The following is a 26,854-nucleotide window of genomic DNA, read 5'->3' as shown; positions in this document are numbered from 1 at the left end:
GCTCGACCATTACACAGTGCTAGCTGGCTGGCTGCTGATTGGCTGATGCGATCACATGTCGTTGAGGAATGCATTATGGGTCAGCGCGCCTTGTCTGCGCGCCTTCCCAGACATCCCCGCTCCGTCGCCGCACATGTCAGCCGCCATTTTCGGAAAAATTTCGATTCGCGCGTCCGAATTAGGCTATTTTTCGGATTCGGCGCGAATCGAAATTTTTCCGATATTCGACTCGAATTCCACTTCGGCTACTTCGATTCGCTCATCTCTATTCAACAGCATGCTAGTGTGTATTCACAAAGTTGGCATAGTCTGATTAGGCATCTATGGTCCGCTACAAGGAATAACAAAAAAAAAAACTAATGGTATGTCTCTTTGCCTTTGGGTTTTTTATCCTTATTTATAGTGTTATTTATAATGTAATACAGTGTTTTATGTATGCATATTATCATGTTTTCCACATTTGAGTTTGGGCATCATGTGCACTTCAAAGTTGCATCCCCCATTTAATATACCCACCCACTGGCAAGTGGGAGGAGCCTCTGACACCTATTGGTGAGAGGGGTACTATATATAGTGGGTAATTTTACAGCATTGCAAATTGGCTCTGAAGAAAAGGGGATCCCCCCTCAAAACACGTCAGCCATCCTTTAAGCGTCTTCCTGATTGTGGGACTTGCGTAGTACTCCAGGCCATTGGCCAGATTTGGATATGACATGCTTGTGAATTTTGGCATTTGTGAGTATACATCTGTTACATTTACTAATAAAAACTATTGCTGCGGAAATGCGCAATGCTTGTTCGCCCTTTCTTTTATATATATATATATATATATATATATATATATATATATATATATATATATCCTATTAGATATGATGTAAACTGTATCTGTAAATATAAAGATCATATTCACTATTGGAGTTTTAGCATCAGAAAGTAGTGCTGCGGCACTGTAAATTGGAAATGCACACTTAATCCTCTCTGGTTACCAGGCTGCTGGATTTAGGGAGATAGATGAACTGTTGTTTCTTAAATTTTGTAAGCTGCTCTATATGAATATCAAACGTAGGCGAGAGCTGGAACTATGTAAGCAGCTAGCAGAAAGGTATGGGTAACAGCTCCTTATAGATAAATATATAGAAAGTGCAGCACTAAAATAGGTGATACTAATATAATGTGTAATACTAATGTGAAAATAAAGTGCAAATATAAATCTGAAAAATAAAACTTCTCAATGGAACAGTCAAGTACAGTGTATAAAAAATATATAAAATGTTATATTAATAAATGTTGAAATTTGTTCAAGGAGTCATTCGATCAATGTGGAACAATAAAGTGCAGCATAAAGGTGAAAATATATAAAGTCCATTAAATATCAGTGGTAAAATTATCCGTAAGAGTATTGGTACAGCAATCACGGTGAAATACTGTGAAGTGATCCAAACGGGAATCCATCACCCCTGCCAGGCGTACACTCACAGACATATAGTGGTAAACAGCATGTAAGCACATATCATCTGGACAACAGGTAACAGCAGTGAAGCCTCTGCAGGGGATGCTCAGCTAAGGGCACAAAATGCAGGTGGACCCTCTCCTATGAGGAATAGCTCACCACAGGAGCCAAGAATTGTATATAGTGTAGTGTTTTATTGTATCATGAATAAAAGACAATCCACGTGGAAATAGAGTAAAATTGAGTATAAATCATGTACCAAGATGGCCGCCGTTCCAACCTTCGGCAACAACGGCATGACATCAGCAAGTGGCTCCACCTCGCTTTCTATATGAGCTGGTTATGGAACAGTCAATAATATAGAACTTTCATAATTTGCAGCATTTTATTTTGTATAAATATAAACATGAAATTTAAATATTTTTCAAAAACATTATATAAAACAACTTACCTGTAACAGTTATTATCAAATTTGTTATAGCTGGCAAATGCAATCAATACTCCAAATCCTGCCCCCAATGAGTAAAATATTTGAGTTGCAGCATCTATCCAGACCTAAGTAATTAAAACACAGGAAAAATAAGTAGTCACAAAACTAAAACCTAGACTTCTCCGTTTGTCACATTAAAGTGGAATTTTTGCCTTACCATAACTATTCTCCAAACTGTCACCTCCCCACCTGCTGACTTGAGTGGTGTGCTGTTACACTGTTTGCTGGCCGGCTGGAGCTACCTGCTTCGAGCTTGCATGTCTTCCCTGTGCCTGCGTGGGTTTCTTCCGTTTACTCCCACGCCCCAAAGACATGCTAGTAGCTTAACTGGCTCCTGTCTAAATTGACCATAGTATGTGTATGAATGGGAGTTAGGGATGCTAGTTTGTAATCTATATATATATATAGTATGTAAAGCACTGTGTAAATTGATGGCTCAATACCAGTACTTGTACTAAATAAATAAATCTCAGCAAAGCCATTTTAAATGGTGAAGGGACATCCTTGAGGTATAGCCTCTTTTTCTATCAAGTGATTAGGACCTCATGCTTAGGAGATCATTTAAATCTGGTAAGGAGTTGTTGTGCAAAAAGTTGGAGGAACACAAAATGAACACATCATTAAATGTGGAGTGTTACCACAGCCTATTCACATGATATGCTGAATTTTTTATTTCATTATTTATAATGGCTGTACTTTATATAATTTGATACATGGTTGTGTTGTTCACTACAAAAGTATATGTATGAATACTTTGAAATAGGTGCCCCATAGCCCAGCCATTGTCAGCACCCTCTCCTCTGCAGTTGGCTGCTCACTGACACAAGGTAGCCAGAGGTGCAGTATCATGTGTACACTGATCTTTTGACATAGGGCAGGCAGAATAGGTAGCAGGAGATGGGAGGAGCCATTTTTTAGAATAGTTAGGGTTAGGCACTTTAACCAATAAGACTCTTGCAAAGATTGTTAGATCAACAAAACTACAGTTTTTGTTCCATTTCAAAAATCTAATAACAATAATAATGTAAAATAAATTTCTGAAGCAAACATTATTTCAGTGGTTTGCTTTGTTTCAAACTTGCAGGAAATTACATCTGTGGAGGCGTTCTGTACACCATATGACTAATTAACTACATAAACTTTCCACATCTAAACCTCACCTTTATGTTTTTTGGGCCCTAGTAGTCTTGCACATATGCTTTATTCTCTGCATTATTGAGATCTGGGACCATGGGTTCTAAATGCTTAGGTTATGTATAATCATTTTTCTGCAATTCAGCCAAATCTGTTAAGAATCTTTTGCATTTATATACAGTTTAGCAACATGTCTGCTGCCACATGGCATATGCTCTCTGATTTGTGTACAGGTTGCCACAGTGGCAACCTATGCTCAGATTGGGACTCTCTTTTCACTGCACATGTGCAATGTTATGTGACATGTCACAAAGAAATGTCTGGTGATCAGGAATGTGGCACCAGCAGTAATATAAAAAAGCGACAATACAAAAATAATTTATAGGGAAAAAGAGAGCTCACTACAGTTTAGTTGTGCAGTATGACATTGGCACTTAAACTGTTGCTCTGGTCAGTGTAGTAACATAAGGGAAAAGTACTAAAGTTCCTCTTTAAGTTGAAAATAATATCAACATTTGTCAAAAAGCTGAGGTGGGCCATCAGCTGGTGTAAACAGTGCCCAAACTATCAGAATCACTGACTGGTTTCCTCCATTCATAGCCTTTCTCTTGGTTCTGCTGCTTCCAGTAGTGTATTCTTATGTAAGAGCTTTTATCCCATTATATTTCAGTTATAAATGCCATTGTGTGTTTCCAGGGTCAAATCTGTCTTGAGGCCTTCAGAATTAACAGTGAGGGTGCCTGTAGCTTATAGTAAATGGCAATGAAACTATTGCTTTAACTAATCAGATTTTGAGTTGATGAGTCCAGGGCCACTTAGCAGGAATACATTCATGTTGGCATTTTCATGTCCTTTGATTGGAAGGTTGATAAGAGAGAGGAGGGACTTTTTTCCATTTTTTGGAGCAGGCAGATAATCCCACGCTCCACGTTCCTCTGCACCAGTGCACCTGCACAAATTATAGTTCCAGCTTGCCACTTACTGTATGCCTTCCCTGGTGGATTGATTCTTAACCCCTTCCCGCCGAGTGCATGCAATTATGTGGCCTCTCTGTGGCTGGGACTTGATGCTGAGCAGCTGCATATTTGTGTATCTTTTGTAAACAAACGCGCCCCCAGCACATGTATCGGTGTATCACAGAAAGGTCCCGATCTCTTCTTGCGATCAGGACGTTTTCTGATCATGTGACTGCCATAACAGTCAATCACGATGGTCAAACGTCCCTAAACCCCGCTCGGCCTCCTGGAGTCAGAAACCCCTTAATAGGCTAGGAGGCGCCGGCGCGAAGGGGTTAAGTAGAGCCGCTCCACTACCTCAGTAAATTCCAGTGCTGCAGACTGAGGTAGAGACTAATCTGGAAAGAGTCCTGAGACTCATCACTGTGTGCTTTTGATCATCATCATTATGATAATCACAGCACAGCAAGTGCTGCATGCCTCTGTCGCATTGTCACATGGCTATTGGGTGCTGATTTTGTTAACGTATGGCTGTACTGTGTGTTACAGACTGTAGCACAGTACAGCCATAACAAAATCAGCACCCAGCAGCCATGTGATATTGTATTCATTCAGGTAGGACATCACTGAAGGCCTAGGTGTGAAATGCACAGCCTGACACTGCCAAAAGTAACTAGGCAGCACACTAACACGAAAGTAAACACTTATGCCTTGAGTTGCTAAATTAATGGGTTATAGTACCTATCAAGGAGGGGCGTGGCTTGGCACTTGAGCTGCATGGCAGCACACTTCTAGAGCTCCAGGGAGAAATCAGCTCTAAAGTCACACAGCAGGGTGATCATGGGCAGGATTATTAAGCCCACTTCACACAATCGCCCGCATCATTCGCATTCTGGGTCCTCAGTATGCCAAATCCAGGATCTTTTCCAAAGTAGAGGCACACAGAGGCGCGGCCCTGCGGGGGGGGGGTAAGATGGATCCCATACACCATGAGGAGGTTCACAGTGAGGAGTCCCTGCCAGCTTCTATGGATTTGGTAAGAGAGGACAATCGCTCCGATCCACCACTCACATACTCTGAGATGACAAAGATCGCTGCAGATCTTAAGAGATTGTTTACATCTGAAATTACTGATTTAAAGGAAGATCTCCTATCTCTCTCTGAGCAATTGATAAAATTACAGAAGGCTGGTGCTTACAGGGACAGGGCGATATCTAGGCTGGAAAAAGTTTCTGAAACACATGCCATACACTTGATTAATGTGAATCGCCACCTTAAAGATTTAGATAATAGAGGGAGACGGAATAACATCAGAGTAAGAGGCGTCCCTGAATCTGTGTCTGCTGAACAACTTCTGTTGGCTTTACAATCTATTTTTAACAATCTTTTACAGAGACCTGCTGACACTGTCATAGATTTTGAAAGAGCACACAGAGCTCTTGGGCCAAGGAGGGCAGACGGTTCCCATTTTTTGCTGTATTGCCAATTTCCCACTGAAGGAAGAAATCCTCAAAAAAGCCAGACAACATGATCTCATTACTTTTAATGGTGATGAAATTGCCCTCTTTCAGGACTTATCCCCTATTACTTTGAAAAACAGAACAGCATTTCACCCTCTACTGGCCGTTATACAGGAAAAGGGGATTCCTTACAGATGGCGGTTTCCTTTTGCTTTGCAAGCTACCCAGAATTGCAAACACTATCTATTGAGACTGCCTGCAGATATCTCGGGTTTCTGTGATGATCTCCAACTTCTGTACGTAGAACTGCCGGAATGGTATAAGGAATTTCGACTTCCATCAGCAGTTCCTGCCACTGAATCTAGATCTCCGCAAACCCCTTCTAAATCACAGTATAGGAAAACCAGGCCAGTCCAGGCTCAAGCTTATCCTTACCGAAATCTAAGCAGTTCAGAGCTAGAAAAGATTTGGATAATACCTGACTGTGATTATTTGAATTTATCATTTTTTCCTCCTTTACAGTTCTTGTTGCTCTTTTCAGTCCATGGTTATTTCCAGACGGAACGGGCATTGAGGGCTCACATATCGGGGGAGGCCTTTCCTGCGGCTAACCACCGTGGTCTTCCTTCCCTTGCTGTATGTTTGTTCTGGTTTCTTGTATTTGTGTCTGTTATAGTTTGCCTAATTGATGGCTGTGTGCTTAATTAACCAGGTGATACTATTTTACTCTGATTATGGCCTGACCGCCAGAATGTTCCTCATTGATGGCTCTCAGGGCTCATATGGCCTACTAGTTATGTGTCCATTGGCACCTTGTTTGAATATGTTGCACTTGTATAAGGTATATTTCTAATGATTGCTAATGATCTTTGGATCCAATCTGATATCTATGACATCGTCCCTGCAGTTACCTGAATCCTGCATTTATTACATGTGTTGTTGGCTCTGAGTTCAGACTTCCCTATATGTATTTGTCATTTGCTTATTATTATCTTTGCCGTTAGTAGGATAAATTCTACCATAGGCATTATCTTTCATTATTGAAAGACGGCTCTGTATGTTCAATAGCCCCTCCCATTAGCTCAGTACTTTGAGTTTAATATCATAACCTCTAATATCCCTGCCTACTTCTGCTGATACTTATTTAACTTTATGATACGGTACATTTCCCTAGATCATTAACTACTTGTTTATATTGGTTTGCAGTATCACAAAGGTTAGCGTTAAACAAGACTTTTCTTACACACGTTGTTCTGAACAGATCCGCTCACGCATTCTTTCTGGTCTCTTCTTTTATTCTTTTTCTTATTTCACCAGCATGGCTTACTCAAACCCATGATCATTTCCCATAATGTCAGGGGTTTAAATTTCCTGAGAAGCATTCACAATTGTTACGTGAGCTCAATAAAGCCAAGCCTTCCATAGTGTTTTTGCAGGAAATGCATTTTAAAACTGGACAGATTCCGAAATTGTCGAGCAAATATTTTACAAAAGCATACCATTTCACTAATGCTTTAGCCAAGACTAAGGAGGTTACCATATTGATCAGTAAGGAGGCACAAATTTTGATTACAGAACAATCAATTGACCTAGAGGGTAGATACGTCTTCTTGAAAGGTTCATGGGCGGGTACACCGATCACTTTGGCCAATGTCAATTTCCCCAACTCACATCTTGCAGTTGGCTGTTTGATTCTAGGGGAAGATTTTAATATTCCACTTAACCCTGCTTTTGTCACTTAACCCCACTGGCAGTGACTACACGTGCTATTCCCCACCACACAACCGATATGCCAGGATTGATAACCTTTTTATTTCACAAAGAGACATTCTTTTGCTGACTGACGCTAAGATTGGTATACAATCTTTTTCAGACCATGCCCCAATATCGCTTAGTCTGACTCTCCAGGGAAAGACAGCCAACAAGTATAACTGGAGACTTAACCCGGCTTTGTTGACCGAAATTTTGACTGACATCATCAATACTTTTAAGCAATATTTTGATATCAACAGGGTTACAGAAACTTCTCCTATTAGCATGTGGGAGGCACACAAATGTGTTGTTCATGGTGTGTTTATTAAATGGGGTACCAGATGGAAAAGGTAGCAGTCTAGGACAATCACATAAATTTCCGCAAACGTAGCAAAACTTGAATCCCAGCATAAACTATCCCTTGCTAATTATATGGCAGGTGAGCTTCAGAAGGCGTGGTTGGAGCTACAGGCCATGCTAGACACAAACTATAAGCGTTCTTTATTTTTCAAAAAGCGAGTCTACAATGAGGGAGCAAACAAAAGTGGGCATTTCTTGGCCAGGGCTTTGCGAGAGGCTAAACTAAATGAAAATATTGATGGAGTAAGAAACTCAAAGGTTACCTTGGAACATGATAGTAAAGTGATTTCCTCATTGTTTCTTCAATATTACACCTCTCTGTATAATTTGCCCCCATTCACACTCCCAAAGAACTTAAGGGAGAGAAATTTGACTTAATTAACGATTTTCTTAGGAAAAGTAAATTGCCTTCCCTAAAATGTTCAGACATTAAACTGCTAGAATGCCCTATTGGAGAGATGGAATTGGCTAATGCTATTAAAAGTTTAAAACCGGGAAAAAGCCCAGGCCCTGACAGATTGACGTCACAATATTATAAGACTTTTAGCTTCCTACTCTCTATACCTCTACTTCAGACATTCAACTGTTTGAGCACGCCACAGCCTATACCTCCTTCTTTTTCTCTTTCACATATCACTGTCATCCCCAAAAAGGACAAAGATCCTGCTGAATGTACAAGTTATAGACCTATATCCCTACTTAACACTGATATAAAATTGCTTGCGAAAATACTGGCAAACCGGCGTAGACCTTATCTATCTGATATCATTGGCCCGCAACAAGTCGGTTTTATGCCGGGTAGGGAAACCCGTGATAATATTGTTAAGGTCCTTAACCTAATCTATAGAGCGAGTGCTGAGGGCATCGAGGGTTTTCTCCTCTCTACCAATGAGAAGGCCTTTGATCGCGTGTCTTGGGACTTTATGTTCACCACATGTGCTCATATTCGGTTGAACCTAACATGTTGAATTGGATCACTGCTTTGTACCAGAATCCAACAGCTAAAATTAAGGTTAATGGCACACTCTCTGAAACAATAATTATTAAAAATGGAACGAGACAGGGTTGTCCTCTGTCTCCCCATCTGTTCATTCTCACTCTTGAACCTTTCATAAGGCTGGTTCAGCAAAATGAGGCGATTCATGGATTCCAAATCAACTTTCAATACAACGTATTTGAAAGTCTTTGAATGAGACTTTCAAAACTGCGGCATATGCGGATGACTTGTTATTTCTCATATCTCAACCACACATTTCTGTACCTAATCTTCTGAGCTTATTCAACCATTATCATTTTCTATCAAACTTGAAAATGAATTACACTAAATCAGAGGTATTGAATCTAACAGTAAGCTCATCCTTCCTAGCCCTCATTAAGCAAAACTACTCTTTCAAGTGGGTCCCTACAGCCCTTATATATCTGGGCATTTGGGTTACTCCAACTCTAGATGACTTGTACACACAAAACTTTGTCCCCTTACTACGCAATATTCAGAAAGATCTCAAAATTTGGCATGCAAAAACGTTCTCTTGGTTTGGTCGGGCAGTCATTATTAACCTCCCTAATGGTATTCCCGAGTGTAGCTCGGGGTAAAATGTCAGTGCAAAAAGCGGTAACCCCGAGCTACACTCGGGCTTACCATGCGGTGCTGCATAGGGACTCTTTGAGCCTTTGTGTGGGCCAAAAAAACCACGCATTCGATTTCAACTTATCACGCGCACCAAAAGTTCTTTTAAAAAGTATTACTACGCTACTCACATCACCAGAATCATAGACTGAAATTGTTATGCCAAGCATAAACATTGGGTTTCCCTTGAAAACTCTTATACTTCAGCTCCTATAAGATTTTTACCATGGCTGGCAAAGTCTACCTATCCAAAGTGTTTGCTAGTGCACCCTTTAAATGGTGCAACACTAGCTCCGTTTCATGATCTTACAAGGGTTGTGGGCTTTGTTAGTTCTCCTAGTCCTCTCACTTCTATTGCTGACAACCCAGAATTTCCCTGAGTGCAGGTGACTGGCGAGATTCTAGTGCATGAGTCAGGCTTATCTCTGTTGGCGACTCATTGTCTCAAATGTGAGGGAGTTAAGTCAAAAGGAGAGCTCCAGGAAATATGTGTAAGGGTTTCTATCCCATATTGGACTTATTTTCAAATTCACAATTACTTGACTGACCACAGATGGAAGGAAGCTCTTTCCAGGCCTCTCACAACCCTAGAAATGCTTTGTTTAAAAGGGAAACTCATTGACAAAACCACCTCTCTGGCCTATTCATGGCTTCAAAGAAATCACTCTGACCCTCCTGACAATTTTTGGATGGGTTGGGAATCTGCACTTCAGGTAGAGTTCTCATGATGATCAATGGAGAAAAGCCTGCATTTTTGCTCACAAATGCTCCATCAGCACCATGACTCATGAAACCTCCTACAAATTGTTAACTAGATGGTACACTACGCCGGATAGGTTAAAGAGGTGGTTCCCCCAGACATCAGGCTTATGTTGGCACTGTGAATCAGCTGAGTGCTCCGTTCCATGTTTGGTGGCAATGTCCATGGCTTGTACCATTTTGGGATAAAGTGCGTGAGTTGATTTACTCTATTACTGAGACTGCATTACCCTTAACCCCTGAATGTTGTCTCCTCCATATTTCTGAGTGCTCGTTGAAATCGTACAAGCAATCCTTGGTTCGGCACCTATTGAATCGGCTAAGTCCTTAATCCCCAGGCATTGGAAGACCACTCATACCCCCTGGATTCAAGATTGGATAAGAGAGGCCAAGGTCATTCAGAAATTAGAAAGGACATTGACTATGAACGATGACATGGTTTCCAGATTTCACAAATTATGGTCCAGTTGGTATGCTTTCACCTTCTCTGAAACATATAATGGGCTGATGGGTGAGTAGCATTTCTCTTCTTTGGTGTGCATACCATGCTGGTAGATACTGGGCACTTCTTGCGGAGTTGAATCTGTTCTTACGACTGCTGTTTTCTTTCTTTCTCTACTAAATTTTTGCTCTCTGTGCATGCACTTTCTCATGTCAGATGTGATGTTTGTACCTGCAACTTGTAAACATTTCAGTATGTAAATGCCTCATGTAGACCACTGATTTGATTTTCCTACTGAGCTTTCTCAGAAACCAACGTTTGTTACTATGTACTACATGATTTCATTACACACAAAGTTTTTCTATAGCTCATTGATGTTTATATGTACTGCTTTTTATAAATAAATGTCAATTGTTTAAAAAAAAAAAAACCTATCAAGGTCATGTTGTTGCAAACAAATGATTCCAACACAGCCATGTAACAGTTTGATCATATTTGGAGCGCCAGTGATCACAAAAGATCAAATACAACACTCAGTGTCACTGAAACAGGTTAAAACAATGTGGATAATGTTATAAAGATATCTGCTAGTCTAGTAGAAATATGCATTTCAGGTGGAAAAGCAGTCAAGTATTTCAGCATGTTTTATGAGAGTCTAACAAAACTCTTGTGTAAAGTTGTTTAAGCAAAATTTGAGGAAAGTCTTAGAGATATGTAAGAACAATACAGATTGAGTTAATAATGGCAAACACAGCTCCCCAGCCCCCTCATAAATAAACGGAACTAAGTAGAATTTCAGTGCTGGAATTTCCTAAAAGGAGCATATAAAAGTTGCAATTTTTATTTTTTTTGGGAAGGGGAACATGTAACAAATATGAAAAATATTTATACTTTTTACTAAATAGCAAGGAGACGTTTAATAAAGATGTTACTGGGGGCCTGGCTCAGCAATAGCGGAGTGAAGACATTTTTATGCAATCTCTGTGGAATCTCGCCCCACCCTACCTCAGCTGACGTTGTTACAATCTGATTTTCCCATGGAGGAACAAACCGGCCAAGTCAGTTGTCAGTTCTTTTCATATGTTCTTCAGCCATTCTGAGGAAGACTTCCCCAGAGCAACTTGATGACCTTCTTTAATTTAAATCAACTTAACAAAATTGATTATAGTGGATTCCCCTGATATAATCAAAATATATAACAGAAGATAATCATTAAAATACCATCTACTGTACACTGATTCGTCTTAGAGGATTGTAATAGATTGATGGAATATTGCTTGTATTGCTATATTTATGTTTTACTGATTTTTATTGAAAATTTTTAATTTCAATACAACGTAGAAAACAGACATTGAATTGATGATGTTAGCAATAAATTCAGTACACAACACAATTAATGATGTTGCGGTTAATGAGTATCCATCTACTAGTAGGGTAAGAATACTCTCACACAATTTCCATTAATGCTTAATATGAAATACAATGGAACAACTGGTGTAGCAATACTCTTAATGCAGAATCATCTGCGTTATGAATGAGAAAACTATTTTCAAAGTTATTATTGACTAAAATGGTAAGAGAGAGAAAAATAGACAAAATTTATAATCCAACATCTCTCAGTACTTAGTCATCAATTTTGTCAATTATGATAAGGTATAATAGACTGTTAAAATTAGCATACCAATCTACCCATGGTTGCTAACGTTTAAGAAACTCAGATTGTGTTCCTGCTATGGTTGCCAGCATGTGTTCACAAGTGTAATGGGTATGGAGTGTATGGATTACTTCATGAATGCTCACAGCTGAATATGATCTCAAATGGTGCATGATAGTTAATTTGGCCACCAAAAAGAGTTGGGTTGTAAATTTTCTGAATATGGGAGGTATGTCTTCTATTCCCATGTTCATTATACAGTGGGGCAAAAAAGTATTTAGTCAGCCACCAATTGTGCAAGTTCTCCCACTTAAAAAGATGAGAGAGGCCTGTAATTGGCATCATAGGTAGACCTCAACTATGAGAAGCAAAATGAGAAAAAAAATCCAATCACGTTGTCTGATTTGGAAAGAATTTATTTGCAAATTATGGTGGAAAATAAGTATTTGGTCACCTACAAACAAGCAAGATTTCTGGCTCTCACAGACTTTAAAAGGCTCCTCTGTCCTGCACTCATTACCTGTATCAATGGCACCCGTTTGAGGTTGTGGACAGGTGTCTTTTATACTGATAACAAGTTCAAACAGTCACACTCCAAACTCCACTATGGTGAAGATCAAAGAGCTGTCGAAGGACACCAGAAACAAAATTGTAGACCTGCACCAGGCTGGGAAGACTGAATCTGCAACAGGCAAGCAGCTTGGTGTGAACAAATCAACTGTGGGAGCAATAATTAGAAAATGGAAGACATACAAGACTACTGATAATCTCCCTCGATCTGGGGCTCCACGCAAGATCTCACCCGTGGGGTCAAAATGATCACAATGGTGAGCAAAAATCCTAGGACCACACGGGGGGACCTAGTGAATGACCTGCAGAGAGCTGGGACAAACGTAACAAAGGCTACCATCAGTAACACACTATGCCACCAGGGACTCAGATCCTGCAGTGCCAGACGTGTCCCCCTGCTTAAGCCAGTACATGTCCGGGCCATCTGAAGTTTGCTAGAGAGCATTTGTATGATCCAGAAGAGGATTGGGCGAATGTCATATGGTCAGATGAAACCAAAATAGAACTGTTTGGTAGAAACACAACTCGTCGTGTTTGGAGGAGAGAGAATGCTGAGTTGCATCCAAAGAACACCATACCTACTGTGAAGCATGGGGGATGGCAACATCATGCTTTGGGGCTGTTTCTCTGCAAAGGGACCAGGACGACTGATCCCTGTAGGAGATCTGCATGGTGGAATGGGCCAACATACCAGCAACAGTGTGTGCCAACCTTGTGAAGACTTACAGGAAACGTTTGACCTCTGTCATTGCCAACAAAGGATATATAACAAAGTATTGAGATGAACTTTTGATATTGACCAAATACTTATTTTCCACCAGAATTTGCAAATAAATTCTTTCCAAATCAGCCAATGTGATAGTCTGGATTTTTTTTCTCATTTTGTCTCTCATAGTTGAGGTCCACCTATGATGCCAATTACAGGCCTCTCTCATCTTTTTAAGTGGGAGAACTTGCACAATTGATGGCTGACTAAAAAACAACTGTAAGTGGTTAAGTGAATGTAAAAAACTGATGTAAAAATTGGAGGACCTCCAATCCCAGAGGCCGGTTTGTCTTTTGTATTACAAAGCTTGTTCTTACCCATATACATGTAAGTTAATAAAGCGAGTTTTTAGCTTACTGCACTATGAGGCTTTTCCCCATTTGTACTGTATACATGCCTGTGTAACAGGTGGGAGCCAGATGTCAGGTACATTACCAACTCACTCCACTGATGAGTTCTTTATCCATTCAAGGGTTTGACAGTAAGAGTTACATTTCTTGATTTTGGAGTTTGAGCACTTCATGATCTCTAGAGCACTAGAGCACTTTTTTGACTGGAAGTTTACAAGCACCGAGCACTTTGACACAATATTGGTTCAGACTATATGGACTTTTTTCTTAGATGATAAGATATTTTGCATTGATTGTGATTAATGTGTTCACTTCTGTTTATTTGTATATATTAATCAGTAATATATAATTTTCTTTGGTTTAAAAGGACTGCACTTTTTTGGTTTTTGTTGTCAGTAAGTCTAGTATTCAGGACATTTTGTTGCAGCAGTCCTACAGCCACATTTAGTTTGGCTGATCGCAGAAATGTATATATTATTTGAATAAGTGACATTGAGGTCTCTTTCCCAAGCTAGGATAGTAGCTGTTTTTGTGAACAAGGATTTCTGCCATAGAAAAACATAGAAATTTAAGATGCGTCCTTTACCATTACTTGCAGAGGTAAAGTAATGTGCAAGTTTCCAAACAGTTTGTAGGAAGGGGGGTTGTGTTTCTGGAGGTAAGATCGGATACCAAGGTATCTGAACTAGACATCTGGTATTTCGTTTGCAAAGTTGTCAAAGGATTTTAAGGTAGAGCATGTATAAAGGACATCTATTGTTTTTATACCATGGAATAACCACTGATCCAATGATAAATCAGGGAGTAGCAAAGTAAATATGTTTATAGGAATAGATAGTTTAAGTGAAGTGTTAGGGCAAAGCTGGGTCTGCAGGAAACTAGGGATTTCCAAATTTGTAGCGTGGCTTGAAGCTGGCAAAGGTAGATCTTTCAGTGGTTCGGTAAGCAGAGAGTAAGCTAGTAAGTAGGTATATATGTTCTCACCTGGGATAAGAGACTGTTCAATTTCCACCCACAAAGGCAAAGGTGAATGAGAGAACCAATTGCGGGTTTGTGCCAAAGATGTAGCTGCGTGATAGTCAGAGAATATTGACAGGCCCAGACCACCTACGTCCTTTGTCTTAATCAGTTGATAAAATATTGTTTACTAACAGGAATAGGCACAGATTGGGAGATATATAAATCTCTTAGATTGTAAGCTCCAAGAAGCAGGGCCCTCCTAACCCTCTTGCATTGAACTGTATTGTTGCTGTATTGTCTCCCTTTATATTGTAAAGCACTGAGCAAACTGTTGGCGCTATATAAATCCTGTATAATAACAAGAATAATATATAAGATTTTAGGTAAAATTTGCATCTTGAAAGCCGCCAACCTACCTGACCATGACAAAATATGTTTGTTCGGTTGGTGCAAGCTCTTGCATGGCCTATTTTCTATGGGTAAGTAGCTTTTAATAAAAGGTCAGGAGAATAAGTAAGCGTTACACCCAAATAAGACATTCTCGACTCTTTCCAGATATATGGGCACTTATGACATTTTTATCACATGGAGATACTCCCATATCTAAAATATAAGATTTAGTGTCATTGACTTTATAGTATGATACCTGCCCAAACTTTTTTTTTTTTTCCCAAAAAGATTTTTATTAGAAGAAAGCAGGCATAACAATACATATACAGTTGTGAATCCAAAATCGGACATATTACTGTATGTCGCCTCCCGTGTCGCAGACGGGTCAAAGCATAACAGGCAATACAAAACATAACGTTGTAAAACATTTTGTCAACATAATATTACAATCCAGGAAATGTACCACAAATAAGAAATGAGTTAGGAGATATATTGTCTTTTGACCGTTGAGCAGGATTTTATGTCAGGGAAGTGTGAAGTGTGTGATATCGAATATGAACAGCATCTATTAAAGCCTTAGATCCATTTCACGTGTCCAAGAATTGGAAGTGTAAGTGTTATGGAGCGTAATACGTCTCTTTGAGGCACAGCATTCTGTACTGGTTATGGTACAAAGAGTAGAACATAGGCGAGAGCTAGAGATCAGTGTCAGGGCAGGGCTGTGGAACAGACAGGTAGGCCTAGTGGCAGGGTAACGCACTGACTGACGACAACCACCACCAACAGACCGAAGTCCCTCAGGGCGCGGAGTCTAAGTCCCAGGCTGCCCTTCACCAGTGCCCCTGATGGTGGGGATGGACTTGACGCAGCCAGGAACCAGGTTGCGGCCCCCGAGACACCCCAGCTGCGGTAATGGCCGCCGCCAAGGGCGTGTAGCTGGTAAGCATGACAATAGCGTAGTCAGGCAGGCCGGGTCGACAACAACGGGACAAAACGGTACAGAACAGTAGACAGAGAATCACAGGTCACGGGCCGGGTTCAGCAATGGAAGGTCAGATCGAAGGAAAACACAGAGAATGGTCTAGTCACAAGCCGAGTCAGATACCAGAAGAGTCATGAGAGTATACACAGAGCTGTAGCAAGACAAAGACACAAGGCACAAGTGCAAAGAGCATGTGCGGATCACAGGCTTATATGTACTCAGCCACACCCCTCTGGGGGATGGACCTCAGAGACCTGAAGGCATAAAAGACTCCCACCATGCTCTGCAGAAACCCAAGATGGACGCCAGTACATGAAGCCGCACAGTCTCTGGGAAAAGGTAGGACCTTGACAGTACCTCCTCCTCAAGGGCCCCTCCCCCTCCGCGGCTCAACAAAAGGCTTCAGAGGAAAGCGGGCATGAAAATCGCGGAGGAAGGCAGGGGCATGGACATCCGCGGAAGGAACCCAGGAACGCTCCTCGGGACCATAACCGCGCCAATGAACCAGGAACTGCACCCGACCGCGCACCAATCGAGAGTCCAGGATCCGGTTCACCTCATACTCCTCATGACCGTCAACCCGGATGGGACGGGGCCGAGGCAGAGAGGCAGTGAAGTGATTGCAGACCAGAGGCTTTAACAGGGATATATGTGTCAGGGCAGGGCTGTGGAATGGACAGGTAGGCCTAGTGACAGGGTAACGCACTGGCTGACGACAACCACCACCAACAGACTGAAGTCCCTCAGGGCGCGGAGTCTAAGTCCCAGGCTGCCCTTCACCAGGGCCCCTGATGGTGGGGATGGACTTGACGCAACCAGGGACCAGGTCGCGGCCCCCAAGACACCCCAGCTGCGGTAATGGCCGCCGCCAATGGCGTGTAGCTGGTGAGAATGACAATAGCGTAGTCAGACAAGCCGGGTCAATAACAACGGGACAAAACAGTACAGAACAGTAGACAGAGAATCACAGGTCACGGGCCGGGTTCAGCAACGGAAGGTCAGATCAAAGGGAAACACAGAGAATGGTCTTAGTCACAAGCCGAGTCAGAATACCAGAAGAGTCACGAGCGTATACACAGAGCTGTAGCAAGACAGAGACACAAGACACAAGTGCAAAGAGCATGTGCCGATCCCAGGCTTATATGCACTCAGCCACGCCCCTCTGGGGGATGGACCTCAGAGACCTGAAGGCATAAAAGATTCCCATCATGCTCAGCAGAAATCCAAGATGGATGCTAGCACATGGAGTAACAAAACCTCTGGGAAAAGGTAGGACCTTGACAATATGGAAGACATTGGAGATCCGCATCCCAGGAGGAAGAGCAAGAGCATAGGCCACCGGATTCACCTTGCGGAGAATGCAAAAAGGGCCAACAAAACGGGGGTCTAGTTTAGGTCTAGTTTAGGTGCGGGCACCCGCAGATTGAGGTTGCGAGTAGATAACCACACCCGATCACCGACCTGGTATGAAGGAGCGGGCAGCCGTCTGCGATCAGCCTGGAACTTCTGTCGCTGTGCCGAGTCCCTCAAGGCCCTCTGGATCTGCCCCCATGAAGAACGCAGGGCAGCAAGATGGTTCTCCACAGCCGGAATGTCCTGTGGTGAGAACCTCTCAGGTAATACCGCAGGTTGGAACCCATAGTTGGCCATGAAGGGAGACATCCTTGAGGAGGAGTTGACAGCCGAGTTCCTGGCAAACTCTGCCCAAAGCAGGAGATCGGCCCAATTGTCCTGATGGTCCGAGATATAACAACGAAGGAATTGTTCCAAGGCCTGGTTGGAATGCTCCGCAGCCCCATTGGACTGCGGGTGGTAGGCTGAAGAGAAGGAGAGTCTAATGCCCAACTGGGAGCAGAAGGTGCGCCAGAACCTGGACACGAACTGACTCCCGCGGTCCAAGACAATCACCTTGGGCAACCCATGCAGGCGAAAAATCTCCCTAGAAAAAACCGTGGCCAGTTCTTGCGCTGTTGGTAATTTCTTGAGTGGAATGCAATGGTACATTTTGGAAAAACGATCGACGACCATGAGAATGACCGTATGACCCCAAGACACAGGGAGGTCTACAATAAAGTCCATGCCCAGGTGTGACCAAGGATGCTCCCCATTGGGAATGGGTTGCAGAAGACCCATTGGAAGATGCCGTGGAGATTTATTCTGGGCACAGATCGAACATACCGCTACATAAGAGGCGATGTCGGCACGGAGAGTTGGCCACCAGAATAAACGAGAGACGACCCAAGACAACTGGTTCCCCCCAGATGCCCGGCAGTTTTGGAGTTATGGTAGGTACGCAGCAGACGGGTGCACAACCCCTCGGGTACAAAACATCTATCCTCCTGTCTCTCGGGAGGAGCGTCAGTTTGAGCCGCCAAAATCTGCTCCCCAAGGGGAGAAGTCAGACTGGTGCGAATGGCAGCCAGGATCTGATCCGGAGGTATGACCGAGGTTGGCTCAGAGTCCTCCCTGGACAACTCAGAGTATTGCCGCGATAATGCATCAGCCCTGACATTCTTGGAACCAGGCAAATAGGAGACCACATAGTTGAACCACGACAAGAACAAGGCCCATCTGGCCTGACGGGGTGCCAATCTCTTGGCCTCCAAAAGATAAGTCAGGTTCTTATGATCGGTAAGAATGAGGACCGGAACCGTGGAGCCCTCGAGCAGGTGCCTCCATTCCTTGAGAGCCAGAATGATTGCCAACAACTCCCTATCTCCAATCTGGTAGTTGCACTCTGCAGAGAAAAGCTTCCTGGAGTAGAACCCACAGGGAAGTAGGGGTCCATCGGGCGACTCACGTTGAGACAGGAGAGTGCCTACTCTCGTCTCGGATGCATCAACCTCAAGGACGAAGGGCAATCCAGGATTGGGATGAGACAGTATCGGAGCCGAAGCGAAGGCAGATTTCAGAGCCTCGAAAGCTACGATGGCCTCGGATGGCCACTCGTGAGGATTACTGCCCTTCTTGGTTAGGTCTGAGAGAGGCTTTGCCAGCGTGGAGAAGTTCCCGATGAACTTGCGATAGTAGTTGGCGAAACCCAAAAAGCGCTGAATGGGCCGAAGACCATTGGGACGAGGCCACTGCAGAACCGCCGCAACCTTCTGAGGGTCCATGGAGAATCCCTCCGCAGAAATGATGTAGCCCAAAAAGGCAACTTGGGATCGATGGAATTCGCACTTCTCAAGTTTACAAAAAAGTTCGTTCTCACGTAATCATTGCAGCACCTGCTTGACATCCTGGATATGGGACTCCATGGAGGCAGAGTAAACCAGGATGTCATCCAAGTAAACTACCATGCACTGCTGCAACAAGTCACGAAGGACATCATTTATGAATTCCTGAAAAACCGCGGGCGCGTTACACAACCCGAAGGGCATCACCAGGTATTCGTAGTGACCGGTTCTGGTGTTAAACGCGGTCTTCCACTCATCCCCCTGTTTGATCCGTACGAGGTTGTACGCCGCCCTAAGGTCGAGTTTGGTAAAGACTGTTCCCCCTTAAGGCGGTCGAACAACTCAGTAATCAAGGGAATTGGATAGGCATTCTTAGTGGTGATTCGATTGAGACCCCAATAATCGATGCAAGGCCTCAATTCACCACCCTTCTTCTTTACAAAGAAAAAGCCCGCTCCTGCTGGGGAGGTAGACTTACGAATGTGCCCCCGGGAAAGCGCAACGGCAACGTACTCCTCCATGGCCTTATTCTCCGCAACCGAGAGAGGATACACCCTGCCACGCGGAGGAGTGGCACCGGGTTGCAAGGATATGGCGCAGTCGTAAGGACGATGGGGAGGTAAGGCACCAGCGCGTACCTTATCAAACACGTCCAGGTACTCCCCATAATCGGTGGGCAACGCAGAGTCTGAGGAGGCACACAACACCTTAACCGGCCCACGGATGCACCCGGCCCCACACTGTGGAGACCACGAGAGAATCTCGGCCGTTCGCCAATTAAAGGTTGGATTGTGCGTCTGGTGCCAGGGATACCCCAAAACCACCGAGTCGTGCGGAGAAGAAATTACCTGGAAACAGGCCAACTCCCTGTGAACAGCCCCAATAGCTACTTCAACTGGCATGGTCTCGTGGGTAACCTGCGGTGGTTGCAGGGGCCTGCCATCTATCGCCTCGAGAACCAATGGGGTAACTCGAGCCTGCAGGGGAATGGAGTGCTGGGCAGCAAACGAGCTGTCTATAAACAACCCGCCGGCCCCAGAATCTACCAACGCCTGGGCCGTCACCGAGCCCTCCGCCCAAGAGAGGACAACGGTGATCAGTGGTTTATCTTTGCGGAACGCCGGGTACGAGGAGACTCCACCCAAGATCTGTCCCCGACAGGATCTCAGGTGCGAGCGTTTCCCGGACGGACCGGACAGGACTGCCGAAAGCGCCCACCAAGGCCACAGTACAGGCAGCGACCCTCCCGATGCCGAGCGGCCCGCTCTCCCTCAGAAAGGTGAGCAAACCCCAGCTGCATGGGCTCACCACCAGACAATCTATCCCCAGGAGGCGTGGGAGGAGAGGGAGGAACGGGTGGGACAGAAAACACAGGTGCCAGTCGATTGGAAGGCCTCCACAGGCGTTCCTTGAGTGAAGGCCTCTCCCTGAGCCTGGTATCAATCAGGATCAGGAAGGAAATTAGTGCTTCCAGCTCCACATGCAATTCCTTGGCTGCAATCTCGTTCTTCAATGCATCAGAAAGACCCTGAGAAAACGCAGCCACCAGAGCCTCATTGTTCCAACCCACCTCTGCCGCCAGGGTACAAAACTTTATGGCGTACTCGGCAACCGTCCGTGAACCCTGATGCATAGACATGAGCAGCTTGGCAGCCGAGGCGGAGTGAGCCGTTACTTCGAATACCCTACGGAAGGCGTCGACAAAACCGGAAAACTCGTGAATCACCGGGTCATTCCTCTCCCATAAGGGATTTGCCCAGGCCAAGGCCTTGTCTGAGAGTAGCGATATTAGGAAACCCACCTTTGACCTCTCAGTCGGAAAAGCGTGTGGTATTAATTCGAAGTAAATCCCCACCTGCTTGAGGAACCCACGACACTGACTCGGCTCACCCCCAAAGCGCTGTGGAAGAGGGGCTGAACCAGTCATACCTCTGGGCGCCTCGGGTACCGCAGCAGCCGCGGCGGTAGGCGCAACAAGCGGAACAGCAGCGGGAGTGACCACTGGAGTGACAACCGGCCTAATAGCACCAGGAGTAAGGTGCACGGCGCGTGCAAGCAGAGTTTGCAACGCCTGAGTGAACTGATCCAACATGAGATCCTGTTGATCCAGTCTTGCGACCAACATCGGAAGCGAAGGCATACCTGCACCGTCAGGATTCATGGCACTTGTGTAATGTCAGGGCAGGGCTGTGGAACGGACAGGTAGGCCTAGTGGCAGGGTAACGCACTGACTGACGACAACCACCACCAACAGACCGAAGTCCCTCAGGGCGCGGAGTCTAAGTCCCAGGCTGCCCTTCACCAGTGCCCCTGATGGTGGGGATGGACTTGATGCAGCCAGGAACCAGGTCGCGGCCCCCGAGACACCCCTGCTGCGGTAATGGCCGCCGCCAAGGGCGTGTAGCTGGTAAGAATGACAATAGCGTAGTCAGGCAGGCCGGGTCGACAACAATGGGACAAAACGGTACAGAACACTAGACAGAGAATCACAGGTCACGGGCGGGGTTCAGCAACGGAAGGTCAGATCGAAGGAAAACACAGAGAATGATCTAGTCACAAGCCGAGTCAGATACCAGAAGAGTCATGAGAGTATACACAGAGCTGTAGCAAGACAAAGACACAAGGCACAAGTGCAAAGAGCATGTGCGGATCACAGGCTTAAATGTACTCAGCCACACCCCTCTGGGGGATGGACCTCAGAGACCTGAAGGCATAAAAGACTCCCACCATGCTCTGCAGAAACCCAAGATGGACGCCAGTACATGAAGCCGCACAGTCTCTGGGAAAAGGTAGGACCTCGACAGTACCTCCTCCTCAAGGGCCCCTCCCCCTCCGCAGCTCAACAAAAGGCTTCAGAGGAAAGCGGGCATGAAAATCGCGGAGGAGGGCAGGGGCATGGACATCCGCGGAAGGAACCCAGGAACGCTCCTCGGGACCATAACCACGCCAATGAACCAGGAACTGCACCCGACCGTGCACCAATCGAGAGTCCAGGATCCGGTTCACTTCATACTCAGGGCGCGGAGTCTAAGTCCCAGGCTGCCCTTCACCAGGGCCCCTGATGGTGGGGATGGACTTGACGCAACCAGGAACCAGGTCGCGGCCCCCGAGACACCCCGGCTGCGGTAATGGCCGCCGCCAAGGGCGTGTAGCTGGTAAGAATGACAATAGCGTAGTCAAGCAGGCCAGGTCGACAACCCCTCTGGGGGATGGACCTCAGAGACCTGAAGGCATAAAAGACTCCCACCATGCTCAGCAGAAACCCAAGATGGACGCGAGTACATGAAGCCGCACAGTCTCTGGGAAAAGGTAGGACCTTGACAATCAGGTAGAAAGAAAGTTAGTTAGTAAGTAGAGTAACTTGGTGATAACGTAAGTATATAGAAAGGGAGAAGAAAGAGAGAGAGAGAGAGAGAAAAAGGTAGGGAGGGAAGGGCTTATGGTATGGTAAAACGGGAAAAAGGAGTGTATTCTTGCGGGTAGGTGGCTTTCAACATGTGAAACGCATCACAATAGAAATATCAAATTATAGTTGAAGCCATGGTGCGAATCAAGACAGTCAACCGGGTAATATGCGGATACAAGTTCCAAAGGAGCAAGGCTTGGTGAAGGACAAAGGTATATCTAGGCATAGATCGAGAGGTATTTCAGAAATGAGAACATTCCCCAGTGTCAGAATAGGTCTAGTCAGTAATTTCTGCATTAGTAGGTGGTAGGTAGGGGTGGTTTTAAAATGCTTCCAACAGGCCCAAGTTCCCCTGAATCTCTTGGGATGTTCCTTGGCAACAGAGATCAGTTCCTCCATTTCCTCAATTCTATTGATCCTCGCAAACCATTCACGGATAGCGGGAATATTTGTCGAGCACCAGTGGACTGGGACACATTGTTTTGCGGCATTAACCATGTGCATGGCGAGTGATTTACGGTATGTCCGGGATGGGAGTGAGGAGTGATGCAGTAGAAATTGTGCAGGGGTGAGCTCCAGGCTATACGTAGTTACTCGTGCAATTGTGGATTGAACTCTCCCCCAAAATGCCTGCAGCATAGGGCAGTCCCACCAAATGTGCATGAGTGTACCCTTAGCCAGGTGACATCTCCAACAAGAGTCCGAGACATTGGGATCGAACTGGTGAAGCAGGGATGGGACTCTGTACCATCTAGAGCAGTGGTTCTCAACCTTTCTAATGCCGCGACCCCTTAATACAGTTCCTCATGTTGTGGTGACCCCCAACCATAAAATTATTTTCGTTGCTACTTCATAACTGTAATTTTGCAGTGGGAGGACTAGCGCCCCATCACTGATGTCAGTGGGATGAATAGTGTCCCATCGTTGGTATCAGTGGGATGAATAGTGCCCCATCGTTGGTGTCAGTGGGAGGAATAGTGTCCCATCGTTGGTGTCAGTGGGAGGAATAGTGTCCCATCATTGGTGTCAGTGGGAGGAATAGTGCCCCATCATTGGTATCAGTGGGAGGAATAGTGCCCCATCATTGGCATTAGTGGGAGGAATAGTGCCCCATCATTCGTATCAGTGGGAGGAATAGTGTCCCATCATTGGTATCAGTGGGAGGAATAGTGCACCATCATTGGTATCAGTGGGAGGAATAGTGCCCCATCATTGGTGTCAGTGGAAGGAATAGTGCCCCATCATTGGTGTCAGTGGGAGGAATAGTGCCCCATCATTGGTGTCAGTGGGAGGAATAGTGCCCCATCATTGGGGTCAGTGGGAGGAATAGTGCCCCATCATTGGCGTCAGTGGGGGGAATAGTGCCCCATCACTGGCATCAGTGGGAGGAATAGTGCCCAATCATTGGCGTCAGTGGGAGGAATAGTGCCCCATCATTGGCGTCAGTGGGAGGAATAGTGTACAATCATTGGCATCAGTGGGAGGAATAGTGCCCAATCATTGGCGTCAATGAGAGGAATAGTGCCCAATCATTGGCGTCAGTGGGAGGAATAGTGCCCAATCATTGGTGTCAGTGGGAGGAATAGTGCCCCATCGTGGGTGTCAGTGGGAGGAATAGTGCCCCATCGTGGGTGTCAGTGGGAGGAATAGTGCCCCATCGTGGGTGTCAGTGGGAGGAATAGTGCCCCATCATGGGTGTCAGTGGGAGGAATAGTGCCCCATCGTGGGTGTCAGTGGGAGGAATAGTGCCCCATTGTGGGTGTCAGTGGGAGGAATAGTGCCCCATTGTCGGTGTCATTGGGAGGAATAGTGCCTCATCATTGGTGTCAGTGGGAGGAATAGTGCCCCATCATTGGTATCAGTGGGAGGAATAGTGCCCCATCATTGGTATCAGTGGGAGGAATAGTGCCTCATCATTGGTGTCAGTGGGAGGAATAGTGCCTCATCATTAGTGTCAGTGGGAGGAATAGTGCCCCATCATGGGTGTCAGTGGGAGGAATAGTGCCCCATTGTGGGTGTAAGTGGGAGGAATAGTGCCCCATTGTGGGTGTCAGTGGGAGGAATAGTGCCCCATTGTGGGTGTCAGTGGGAAGAATAGTGCCCCATTGTGGGTGTCATTGGGAGGAATAGTGCCTCATCATTGGTGTCAGTGGGAGGAATAGTGCCCCATCATTGGTTTCAGTGGGAGGAATAGTGCCCCATAGTGGGTGTCACTGGGAGGAATAGTGCCCCATTGTGGGTGTCAGTGGGAGGAATAGTGCCCCATTGTGGGTGTCATTGGGAGGAATAGTGCCTCATCATTGGTGTCAGTGGGAGGAATAGTGCCCCATCATTGGTGTCAGTGGGAGGAATAGTGCCCCATTGTGGGTGTCAGTGGGAGGAATAGTGCCCCATTGTGGGTGTCATTGGGAGGAATAGTGCCTCATCATTGGTGTCAGTGGGAGGAATAGTGCCCCATCATTGGTGTCAGTGGGAGGAATAGTGCCCCATCATTGGTGTCAGTGGGAGGAATAGTGCCCCATTGTGGGTGTCAGTGGGAGGAATAGTGCCCCATTGTGGGTGTCATTGGGAGGAATAGTGCCCCATCGTTGGTGTCAGTGGGGGGAGGAATAGTGCCCCATCGTTGGTGTCAGTGGGGGGAGGAATAGTGCCCCATCGTTGGTATTAGTGACACAAATGATGGGGCACTATCCCTTCCACTGACACCAATGATACTTACCTTGCTGACTCCTGCTCCAGCCTGGGCTCGCTCTCTCCCTCTCCCATCTACAGCCTGCATACCTGGCTGCAGCAGCAAAATTTGCACTTACCTGTCAGCTGTCTTCCTTCTCTGGCCTCTCTCTTCACTCGCTCCTGCAGCTCCCTCGATCTTCTTCGATCTCCGTGCGCTGCCGCTCGGCTCCTCCTCTCCAAGCTCCACCTCCTCACCGGTGATTGGCCGCCTGTGTGCCTCTCCTGAGCTACAGTTCCAGTGGCCAATCAGCAGCGAGGAGGCGAGCTGTTGAGTGATCCCGGAGGTGTGGCCAGGTTACAGGGGCAGCATATCATTCCGCCCACAGATCGCCTGAGACAGGAGCGGTGTCTCGGTTCCTAAGACCATCGGAAATATGTGTTTTCCAATGGTCTTAGGCGACCCCTGTGAAATGGTCGTTCGACCCCCAAAGGGGTCGCGACCCCCAGGTTGAGAACCGCTGATCTAGAGTATAGTTTAAAGCTGCTTTCCTGAGTGGAAACACATATGGAGCCTTTGTGAATAAGTGTGTAGATATGATCCCAGTCTTCCGGCGTTAGTTGGAGTTGTAGGTCAGAGCTTCAGGCTATACAGGCTTTCCTAGACTGAATCTCAATAGTGTTTTCAAGGTAAGAATAAAGCTGAGATATAAATGTCTCTTGGGAGAGTCTGTAAAACAGAGTTTTTCAAATGGGGTAAGACGTCTAGTATATTGGTTAATGTGTGAAGAACTGTGAACAAAATGGTGTAATTGTCTATACATCCATGGCGTCAAGGTCAGGAGTGGCCACTTGTTTAGAATGATGTCTCTAGATAGAAACGTCCCATCTTTAAAGAGTTGGTGTATACACAGATTATTTGGGCGGCTGGATCCTGAAAGAAAAGTAGGTGACAAACCCGGGGGGAAGTCCGGGTTCAAAGTAATGGACGAGAGTGGGCCTGGAGTAGAAGAAAAGTCTGATGTCTTAATTATCTGATGGTAACAGGCTAAAGTGGGGCCTATAAGAGGGTGTCCCGTGAGCTCAACGGGGAGGTGTGAACTTTTCAGCCAAGGAGAGGAGGCAAGTGGGGTCTTCAAGAAAGCAGCCTCCAAGGTAACCCACGCTTTTCAACTATGATTCGTAGACCAATCTACTATTCTAGCCATTTGGCATGCTCTATAGTAGCGGGGAATGTCCGGTAGCCCAATACCTCCACTGGTTTTGGGCATAGTGAGTTGGTCACCGATGAAGTTCAAGAAGCAGGGAGGAAGCCCAAGACCAGATAGAACAGCCTCCATATAACCCCATGCCAGTCTGTCAAAGGCCTTCTCCGCATCTAGAGAGAGGAAGAAGCCGGATTGTCTCTTCTGTGTCAGCCAATGGTGCATGTTTATGGCCCTGATGGTGTTGTCTCTAGCCTCTCTGCCAGGGACAAAACCCACTTCAGTGGAAATA

At 45.4% G+C, this 26,854-nt stretch overlaps 1 protein-coding gene across 1 annotated transcript in view; it reads right to left on the bottom strand.

The window, feature by feature from the left end:
- SLC6A2 (solute carrier family 6 member 2) overlaps positions 1-26,854 on the bottom strand; it is a 769,042-nt gene that overhangs the window by 477,702 nt on the left and 264,486 nt on the right. The window contains exon 7 of the mRNA XM_089692558.1: positions 1,905-2,008. Coding sequence (XP_089548684.1) covers positions 1,905-2,008 — 104 coding nt within the window. The remainder of the gene's footprint in view (positions 1-1,904; positions 2,009-26,854) is intronic.

The sequence above is a fragment of the Staurois parvus genome, unplaced genomic scaffold, assembly GCF_062004578.1.
Source record: "Staurois parvus isolate SC_StPar_1 unplaced genomic scaffold, SC_StPar_1.0 ptg000594l, whole genome shotgun sequence".
Classification (NCBI taxonomy): Eukaryota; Metazoa; Chordata; class Amphibia; order Anura; family Ranidae; genus Staurois; species Staurois parvus.
This window is presented reverse-complemented; position numbering and strand designations above follow the sequence as displayed.